At 45.7% G+C, this 10,884-nt stretch overlaps 1 protein-coding gene and 1 non-coding gene across 2 annotated transcripts; one reads left to right on the forward strand and one right to left on the reverse strand.

Annotated features, from left to right (window-relative positions):
* The first annotated feature begins 397 nt into the window (after positions 1-397).
* Positions 398-470, forward strand: TRNAF-GAA. The gene has a single exon. It is a non-coding gene; the product is annotated as a tRNA-Phe (tRNA).
* Positions 471-6,712: 6,242 nt separating this feature from the next.
* Positions 6,713-10,401, reverse strand: LOC124678040 (nucleolar and coiled-body phosphoprotein 1-like). The gene is made up of 3 exons (XM_047213983.1): positions 9,845-10,401; positions 9,115-9,664; positions 6,713-7,984 (listed from the first exon to the last, which is right to left on the reverse strand). Exons 1-3 carry the CDS (start codon positions 10,216-10,218, stop codon positions 7,001-7,003), a joined length of 1,908 nt encoding a protein of 635 aa, XP_047069939.1. The 5' UTR covers positions 10,219-10,401; the 3' UTR covers positions 6,713-7,000.
* Between the last annotated feature and the right edge of the window lie 483 nt (positions 10,402-10,884).

The raw sequence follows: 10,884 nt of genomic DNA on the forward strand, positions 1-10,884 counted from the left end.
TAATTCTTTCTCTTTACCTTGGCCTTTTGGTCAAGACGTGGCTTGTAAGATCTCTAAAAAACTTCTCTTTAATCAAATGAAAATAGTAAAAAAATTGCCTTATTTAAAAAGTCAGCATGATGCGCCGAAAAAAATCTAACAATTGGAGCTTTTCTCAGTTGTGCCATGAAAGTATGTGTATTTTTTTTGTGGATTCAAAATATGAGTAGTGTTGCCATTAGACTGTAGCAACTAAGAGCCAAGATACGGTAAAAAAAATTACATCAACCGAACATGTCCCAGGTGATGTCCTTGACCAAACATGGCACAAACGTGGTTCCCTTACGGTGGCCGCAGGACGAAAATATCGTACGAAGATTACCTATCATGAACATTTCCCTAGAATATATGAACAGTTGCGGGGATAGCTCAGTTGGGAGAGCGTCAGACTGAAGATCTGAAGGTCGCGTGTTCGATCCACGCTCACCGCATTTTTATCATGATTTTGTTTTCTTTATTTCTGGGATACAATTGTAGACTCAGTTGTCACTTAAATTTGCAAGAATACAGAAATGATATGAGCTAAGCTAAAAGAAAAATGGAAGAAGAAAAGGATCTACGCTCACCAAATTTTTATCATGATTTTGTTTTCGTTTTTTTTTTTTTTGGAATACAATTGTAGACTCAGTTGTCAATTAATTTTGCAAGAATGCTGAAATGATATGAGCTAAGCTAAAAAAATGGAAAAAATCCCCATTTATTGGATGCGGTTGTAGGCTCAATGTCACTTAATTTTGCAAGAGTATTGGAACTAGTTGAATGCCCGTGCGTTGCTACGGTCCAATAAAGTTACCATCATGAGCCGACATCTCCTTACTCCTGATGACTACCTCCCACTTTTCAAACTTTTGTCCACTTTGCACATTTGAAATAATGCACATAAAATTGCATACCCATGCTTATGAAGTTTTTGCAAATTGCGACCTCAATTTTATGTCACTTATGTTTAAGTATATCATCGAAATATATGTCTTTTACTTGTGAATATATATAGGGTGTCCTTGTTCTCATATAGATTTCCACATCCTTTTATAACAGATAATTTTTATGGTAGAAACGCAAGAGACGTGGAAATCCATGTATGAAACGAATGTTGACGGTATACCTATACATGTTGAGTGACCAGAAAAAAAATTCATGGCACACCGAAGACCAAACTCGTTGCTGCTAATACACAGTGGATATGACCACTCTACCATCATGTATAGATAGAAAAAGTATATGCTTCAAGTTAGTGTCGTAACTAAGGATTGTGAACCTTATCAATCAGTGATCATCTAGTGTCTATAACAAAGCTATTAAACAACAAATTCTTACCGTTATCACTATTCACACAGTTGCTGAAATATCACCAATTTCCATGACTGGAGACATCATAGGAATCATCAATATTTTCAGGTCCTCTTCATTTATGCCAACCGAGATGATCTTAGATACATTTCTTATCATGAATGCAATCAATTCTAGGCTGGTTGGTCAGATACCATGACAAGATCCCCTTCCTTGTAACTGTTTTTGTCATCTAGAGCAATAACAAACTCAAGACAATGAACAGTTAACTTTGTAGTTAAAATTTACCACATTTGAAATAGTGGCAATGCATTCATTCATCGGAAGTCCTGCTCTGAATTTTTATGCAAGAAAATAAACTTGTTTCATGGAAGTGAGAGAAAATTGAATTTGTTCATCTACCATTTTTAATTACACAAATAAAGTAGCTCCTTGGACATGTGAAAGAATGGTTAATACTTTTTGACAACCTCAAAAAATCCAAAATTTTGTTCCAAGATAAGTTTGAAGTCTAATTTACATGAATGTACTCAACTACTGATACTAAAAGTACGATCCCTTGCTAGAACATGCATGTGTGTTTCACCTTGTCAATTTACAGAATAAGTGAATAATGGAGGTTCAATGCTTATACAGTTATGCATATCTTTGAAGTATAATTGTGTATGTTGCATCCATAAGTAAGGCCCATGTTCAAGAATTACATGCATGAACGGAACTATTTTTTGTTTAGAAAATGCGGTATTTATTTTCTCTTACCTTTCCTTCACGAAATAAGTTTATGGCATCTTTGATTGATGATAAATCTTAAAATTTGTCCACCTCACCTTTAGCAATATTGACAAAGGAATCTCCTGTCTAGTGACTGATTAGCGTGAATGGTTCGAAAGAAGCCAACTCCAATATGGTTATATAAATCCATTGCTTGCACCGTTGCGACAAATCTCAGCTTATCACTCGAACTTATCTAGTTGTATGGATAATAGCGGAAAAATCATGCAAGGTGTAACCTGCCATAACTGGTCACAAGTGTTCCCGAACTGCAATATAAGAGCAGCGCCCATTACACAGTTCAAGTGGTGCTAATATATCCTTGCCGAAACCTGAAAAATATAACAACCTAGACCAGAAATTAGCATGGGAAGACAACATAGGTGAGGTTTCGATTCTTACATCGATTTGGGCCTTCAATCGTGCTCTTCATCGTCGTCATAGAAATAGTAAGGATCTCCATATGTGGATTTGATGCTCCCCTAGCTACAGCGGTGGCATCCAAGGCGGATCTGCACGGGAAGATAAAGACATGGTTAAAAAAATGAATATGTCATGAATATAAAATATCAATAGTGACGGGAAGACATACTAATGCTAACTAATTTTTATTACTAACTGATACATAAATGTTGGGCCTTTTAATTTATGTTAACACCAAACATTCATTTAGCAAACAAATGAAAATTAGAAAACGAGAAACCTAACTGGCATATAGGACTGTAGAAATTGGAGCCGAGAAACGCACAGGCTATTTGAGCTAAGCCATCTGTACATTCAAAACTACATGCTTGATACAAAAAAAAAACCCTCAAACTACATGTAAGATAGATATGCTACCATGGAGGGCTAACATACAGAGAGAAACCTCGTCCAGGTGCACATGCTAAGCTAGGTGATGAAATCTCATGTTTTTTGCTGCTGACTTCCAACTATCACGACGAAGGCACATGAGGGAAGGTAAGTTGGTCCAGGCTGCTTTGGAGTCGTGGTCGTGCTACGGTGGTGTCCCGCTTAGTTCGTGACGCGGTTCAGACTCTATGCTCCATCTCCTCACCTCCTCTGTTAGGATGTTGGGGCAGGGCGAGTCGCTTCATCTGGGCGTCTGTAGAGGATGTGCTGTAAGCCACTTGACTTTGTATTGACTTGGGTGTATATGGAGTTGTAGCCTTTTGACGTTGTATCAGCCGTCGGTCCTCTCTTTTTCTATGTGATTGATACATCTTCTAGGACGAGTTCTCGAAAAAAAAACACGAAGGTTTGCCCCCAAAACTATAAAGTACAAAAAGTGAAAAGAAAAATTCCAGAAATTCTATATGACCTCGTACAGTCATGTGTAAATGATATTTATGCAAACATGTAGTCTACCAAAAAAAGAAAATGATGTTTAAAACTTGCCAACATAGTTCAGTATTATTGTTCTTGCATCATTAATGATGTTTAATATTTGCCCAACTATTTCATGATGAGATCCAAAAAAAAAATGCTTATCTAAGGCCAACACCCAACAGTAAAGCAAATGTCAAGTGCGGAGAAATCCCTGGCCTCGTCTACGGTTTATTTCCTCGAAAAAAAAGCATTGGCAATGAGCGACCAACACCAAATCAAATTACTATTCAAATAAAAGTATATACTTCTCCAATTATAGTAAAGCTAGCATAGTTTTTTTAAAATAATATTGTACAAATCTGAAATAAATTATATAGTACCTATTAATTATATTCCTTCAGCAAAATTCATTTTTACTAATCTGTGAGGAACTTTGACAGTCAACCACAACCAAAGTCTATACTCTATAGCAAATTTGAGTTCAAAGTGTGGTGGAAGGCAGGGATGACACATAAGGGTACCATTGCTGCCACACGATCTCCACAGCCCAGCTAGGGATAAGTCCCATCAAATTTAGTCCACTCATGTTCAGATACAACAATCTGAACGACCATATTCATAGTAACATACCTGTAGACGACTTTGATGTGGCGAACACGACAACACCAATGATCTGAACAAGAACTACAACGTGGTGTACCCTCCCCACATCTGCGGATCTCTTCCACGTTGCCATGTTGAACTACACCTTTAGGTTGCACCTGTGCCGATGCGCGAGCCACGTAGATCCGGACATGCGCAAGTACCATTCCTTGTGACATGATGGGGTCGCCAATGGTGTATTGGTCTGTGTACTCTACCGCATCCCGTCTGGCTGCACCAGTACTTGAGGTTGGGGACAAACTTGGTGGCGCTCCGGTCCAGCGCGCTGATGTCCAAAGCACCCCCCGATCGTTGGTGGCTTGAAAGTAAGGTCGCGAAGGCTGCCGCGCCGCCACACCATCATAAAAGCGTTGCATTTTACATATTGTTTGCGCCGATTAAGAAAGATCCTTTTATACAACGACATTGTACTTGCGAGATTTTTTTTGTTTGGCACGAGAAGAGATGAGAAGGGAGTTGTTTGGCACGAGAAGAGATGAGCAGGGAGGAAGGACGGGATCTCGCTCCCTTTATTTGGCAATAAATTTTTTTCCTCAGCAGAAACAAGGGGATCACATCCCATTTATCTGAAGACATGCACGTTGTGTGAAAAGGAAAGAGACGAGCGGGGAGGGAGGATGGGATCTCGCTCCCTTTATTTGGCAATAATAATTTGGTTAGCTGAAACAAGGGAATCACATGCCAATTTTTGTTTGAAGACATGCACCTTGTGTAAAAAGGAAACAAACGACCGGAGAGGAGGATGTGATATCGCTCCCTTTATTTGGAAATAATAATTTGGTTAGCGAAAATAATGGGATCACATGACAAAAAAATTTGAAGACACATTGTGTAAATAGGAAAGAGCTGATCACATCTCGATTTTGTTTCGCGGACGGTAGGATAGACAATGAAAAGATTGGACGGACCAGATGCTCCCAATGACGACCACCAAATTGCGTTGAGTGTCAAACGACCAACTCCCATTTAATAGTAAAGATAAAATGAGTGTGCAGTTGTGTTTGACATTTCTAAACTCAAAGGTTCCACTTCTCTATAGTGATAATAAAGCAACAAGCAACGCCTCCCTTACTTGTTGAGCGCTAGTCATTCATTTCGCCGTTGGGTTCAAACATCTCAATTCTCTTTATGATGATGTAAGGGTCGGCAACAATGAATATGGAATCGATCGGAAATCCGCGCCAATCTACCAGCTATAGGACTAGTGTAAATCCCCTCAGACGTGATTCCGGTTCGGGTGACATGCTTCCTTAAGAAAGGCAGAAGATAAGTCATCAAAGGGTTTGTTTGAATAATTGACTAGTAACCATTACTTATTTGAAAGTTCCCCACGGTTATCTAAAGAAAATGGCACGAGAACCAACGGTGAAAAAACGAGTGTGCGGGTGTGTTTGAGGTTTCTAGGCTTGGAGGTTCCACTTCTATAAAGTGATAATAAAGCAACAAGCAACGCCTCCTTGCTTGTTCTTGAGCACTAGTCGTCATTTCGCCGCTGGGTTTAGACATCTAAATTCTCTTTATGAAGATGTAAGAGTCAGCAACGATGAATAAGGAAATACGCGCCAATCGATCTGATGTAGGAATAGAAAGTAGTGTGAATCCCCTCAGACGTGATTCCTGTTCGTCTACCTTTTTAGTGACACGACTTTCTCAAGAAAGCCAAGGATAAGGCATCAAAGGTTTTGTTTGAATAATAACCGGTAACCATTACTTATTTTGGAAGTTTCCCACGGTGATCTAACATCTTGTACAGAAAATGACGCGAGAACAATTGGTGAAAAAATAAGATCCTTTTATGCCGACATATCAGATGGAGAAAAAGAAAAATAAGAGCATTCTATAAATTCCTAAATACCAAAATTTGAAGAAGAAAGAAAAACAAAATGGATCCACTTACTCACAACTCAGAGTGGATGCCGCTTACTACTCAAATTCTTGTTTTGGCAAAAGTTGCATGTCCAATAGTGTATGTATATTGGCCTTTTGAGACAATGATATGTTCTAGAAGGCAATTCTATTGATCAATACTAATAGAATTCAATGGAATTACCTTTTGTTTTTCTTTAAATTTAGATTAGTTAATCTTTTAAAAAAAGTATAAAAAGGGTGTGGAGTAAACATGTTTAGAATTCTTGTGAGTAAGCTTTGGGATTAAACGAGAAGAAAGCTCGTATTCTAATGCCTGGTGCTCCTCTTCCAGAATGGCCCATTGATTCTATAGATAATTGGGCATTTGGAGGGATGGAATGAGCTTAGCTAAATATTTGTTGCATTTGTAGCAAAAGTTTTATTTTTATTTTTTGGATACAGTTGTACATAGGCTCAATATCATTTAATTTTGCAAGAATATTGAAATGAGATGAGCTAATCTAAAATATTGAAATGAGACGAGCTAAGCTAACAAATGGAGAAGTTCCTTTTCTATTTTCTGAATACAGTTGTGGGCTCAAAATTATCACTTAATTTGCAAAAATATTGAAATGAGATAAGCTAAAGCTAAAATATTTGCTGCATCCGTATGTGAGTACAGGTCAACAAAAATACAAGTTTTTTTACTATTCCATTTGCTTGCATCATTTGGAGAAGGTTGTGCACATGACATGACATGAATACAAGTGACTGCTATTTCAATCCTTTGATCGTTTCTGCTTTCTAGTATAAAAAGCTCCAAAAGTCTAGTCCAAAAACATACAGGACAACAGTTTTTTTCAGGGGAACGCCGTCGCTGCCCTCTCCCAAGTACCACAAGACGAGAGACGCGTGCGAGCCAGTTCCGTTCGGCCCCCAGCCAAGAAAACAAAACCCATCCATCATCGTTTCCCCCTCCTCCTACAACACTGGAATCAAAAGCTCCAGAAGTTCCTACCGCCCTACAAAATGTACACATTTCCTGACGCCTCCCACCCGATCACTTCTTCCCACCACGCTTCCTGGTCGGCCGGTCCTCCTTGGCCCTCTTGGAGGGCGGTGGCGTCGGAGGCGCGGCAGCCCGTTTCGGTGGCCGGCCGACGCTTCTCCTCCCACCCGACCCTGACTCTGTGGCAGCAGCAGACTTCTTGGAGCCAGAGGAGCTGCCAGGGTCCTTCCTGGCATTGCCCTTGCCGGCCTTTTTCTGCTCCGTCGCCGCAGAGAGCTTCAGCGTCTCCAAAAGTGAAACCCTCTCCGTTGAGGGCACCGTACTCTGCTTCATCCGCTTCAGGAAGTCCACCGCGTTGCGTTTCTTGATGACGCCACCTGCCGCCGCCGGCTTGCCACCGCTGCCACCCTTCTTATCGGATTTCTTCGTCCCTTCAGCAGCGGCGGCACTCTCGGAAACCTTCCCTGTCTTCTGATTTGGAGCAGAGCTCTTGGCAGGGCCCCGGCCCTTGTTGGTCCTCACCCCCTTGGCTTTGTCCTTGGCACCTCCCTTCTTCCTGCCCTCGTCTTCCTCCTCCTCGTCGTCGTCCGTGTCCCCCTTCTCCACTTTCTCTTCCTTACCAGCAGCCGCCGCTGCAGCCTTCGCAATGGAGCTCCGCTTCCGACAGACGATAATCGGCGCGGCCTTCTCGAGTAGCGAACCGGCGACCTCAGCGTCAGCCTTGGGCTTCTTGGAGACGGCACCTGCGGCAGCGTCTTTCCCCGACGTCCCGGGGCCGTCCTTGTGGAGATCCGACGAGATGCGTTTCGAGACGAGCGCGCGGGTCCTGGCCGCGGCGGCGTGCTCCGGAGAGCCGCGCGGGAAGAAGACGAGCGCGTTGGCGCAGAGCAGGAGCAGGTCGCGGTAGAACTCGGAGGCCGACGCGTAGCACGTGGCGCTGCCTGGCCCACTGGCGGCCCCACCAGATTCCAGCCTGGATCTGATCATCTCCAGGTCCACGTGGCGCCTGATGGTTGCCCTGTACTCGCCGCTCTCCTGAAAATTGGTTACGGTCGGTCGGTGAGTAGAAAGAAAGCCACTAAAAAAGAGTTACGAATAAAAATCAACTTGAAATAGAAAAATCAGCACAGTGCGCATGTGAGACCACGATTTGTTTGGTTCTTTTTTTCTTTGAGGAAAAAATAGTAGCCCACCCATTTGGAGGAGAAAGCTAGATTGCGTAGTCTGTGTGGCAGGCGGCAGGCGGCAGCTACTACGAGCAAGTATAATAGATCCTAATCAGCAGGCTATAAGCAATACTATATTAGCAAAATCTTAGGTGGAGGAGAGAGAAGTGAGGAGAGAGAGGAGAGCGGGCTCTTCCCTTACCGCCCGGCTATAGCGCAATCAACGAGAAGCTACAGCCGGCTAATAGCCTGATGTGAGCGCTTTGAGCTGGCTCTAGTATGTCTTGCAGTCTTGCATGTAACGCATGCGCATGCAATACATTAATTATTAAATATTCAATACAGCTTGCTTAGGAGCCAGATTATTGTACACATGCTTACTCTAGGAAGGCTCTAAATGATTTGGCATGAATTTATCGCCAGCAGCGAGCTACGTTATTGCCCTTGCTCTACCAAGTGGCCGACAATCTGGACCCACACGTGATCGACAACAAAAGAGGGCATCGTTGTTCGTGTCAGGGCCCACCACGAGGCCCTCCCGCACCGCCTCCCCACCTTGACCCACCACTTACTTATCTCCAGCTCACCACGTATTGGACGGTCCAGATCGATCGCGTTCGTGCCGGTACGTACCCAACGAGACGAGGCCGTGCGAAACTGCGAACAGCAAGACTCCAAGAAATTTCTTCCCTGCCTCGCCAAGACGAGGAGTGTTCCGAGTTTGGAAGCCAAGCAACCGTGGCAAGTTTGGAGGAGTATTTGTTACGTACCTAATAATCAAATTAATTGTCTCGTGATTACGTACGGGCGATCGACGGATCTCACATGGAAGTGTTTGTGTATTTACTTGACTTGATCAACATATAAATCTCGGTGAACAAGATGGGAATTATAGCATTTACGGTTTTTTACCGACGGTAAGAAAAGGCGAGAGGGTGGGAAATGAAAAATGAGAGATTTCTTTCCGAAAATGAAAGCGGAACGGGACAAAAAAATTACCTGGCTCTCGAGCCGTCGCTCGAACACGGCGCCCGATTTGCTGGTCCTGACCGACTCGAGGAAGGCGAGGAGCGGCTCGGCCTCTGCCGCCGGGAGGGCCACGGGCGCCGACGCGGAAGCCAGCTCGCCGCCGCCGACCTTCCGCAGCCGACGACGACGACGCCGCCGCGAAGGGCTGGCCGCGCTCTGCACGTCGCTGCTCTCCTTCTCCGCGTCGGCTTCCTTGGACCCGGCCACCGACTCGCCCGATGATTCCTTCTTCACGGCGACCTCGCCGGCCTCGGCGGGCTCTTCTTTCACCTCCGGCTTGCCGTCGTCGGCGGGGGCGCCGCCGGAGTCGTGCCCCGGCGGCGGCTTCAGATCTGACGAGGTCGACTCCTTGCATGACCGGCCGGACGGCTCGCCGGAGACCCCGTTCTGCCCGCCGGCCTCCTCCGTCGACCCGTTCGCAGCCTCCCGTTCCTCCTCCTTCTTGGACGCCGGCGCGGCCTCGCCGGAGAGGCCCCGCTCCCGCTCCTCCTTGAGCCGTTTCACCTTTGATTTCAACGACCTGGCCGTGCCAACGAAAAATAATAAGCATTTCTTTTCGACGAAATAATAATTTCGGCCGACCGATCGGCATCGGACGGCCCGCGATAGGCCGCACCGAACGAACAGGATGAGGCTAAAGGCGTTTTGAAGTATCTTCTTCGTTTTAATTTTTCGGGGCTGCGGTTGTTGGTTCTTTTACCCGATCGAGAGATCGTATCGCTCGACCTCGCGCCGGAGCTCCGCGACCCGCAGCTTCCGGAGCTCCTCCACCCACGCGTCGGCGGCGGCGTCCGGTTCCGCGTCTTCGTCATCGCCGCCGGCGAACCGGCGGTGAAGGAGGCGGTAGCGGAGGCGGCAGCTGTTGGGCGAGAGCCGCGCAGCGGCGGAGGGCCTGGTCCGCGACTGCACCGCCGTCGCCACCGACTCCCAGCTCGCCGTGCCGTGGCGGCGCACGGCGCACGCCAGCAGCAGCTCCTCGAGCGTGCCCCAGATCTCGCCACCGGCGGCAGCCGCCGCCGCCGCCGTCGGCGGCGGCGGCGATGGCTCCGGCGGATCGCCCGATCTGGCCGCCATCCTCCCCCTCCAGGGCCAATCGGTCCCACGTCCAGACGGTGGCCACGGCGGAGGGTCATAGCGGCGCCTCCATGGACGGCGAGGTGAGCTAGGGTTTGGTTGGTCTGTTTTGGCCTCGTCCCGCCCGCCTCTTACCTCCTCCCTCTGTCTATCTACTACTACCTCGCTGTGTGGTTCGTCTAGGTTTTGGTTCTGCTTCTGGTTCGGCCCCAATCTTTTCGTCTTTTTCTCCCCCACTTTCTTTATCTGAAAATCTTCGGAAATGGAAGCAGCCCGTTTGGGTAATTTATGAGGTTTCCTGGGGGCCTAATCAATGGGAAATGATTAAGACGCGGGACCCACCTGTCATTGTCCCGCGGAATTGTTTACATGTCACGTTCGCCCGTGGCTGCTGCTTTGGCGTGACAAATAATGCGGCACGCCGTGCGGTCTGTCTAACAAAGCAGGCGCTGACAGGCCGGGCCCACCCGACGTTGAGCAAGGGATCACTTGCTTAACAACTGTTGTTAGCTTTAACTCTTCATTCAGTCTTTATACGGCGTCTGGTTGGCTGTGAGTTGTGTTGGAACAGTGGTTGGTGTGGTTAATGGAAGTAGGAGCAGTACTTCTCTGCAATTGCAGCGAGATGAAACACATCCCAGTACTACATGTAAAATTCTGCCAAAG

The sequence above is a fragment of the Lolium rigidum genome, chromosome 1, assembly GCF_022539505.1.
Source record: "Lolium rigidum isolate FL_2022 chromosome 1, APGP_CSIRO_Lrig_0.1, whole genome shotgun sequence".
Taxonomy (NCBI): Eukaryota; Viridiplantae; Streptophyta; class Magnoliopsida; order Poales; family Poaceae; genus Lolium; species Lolium rigidum.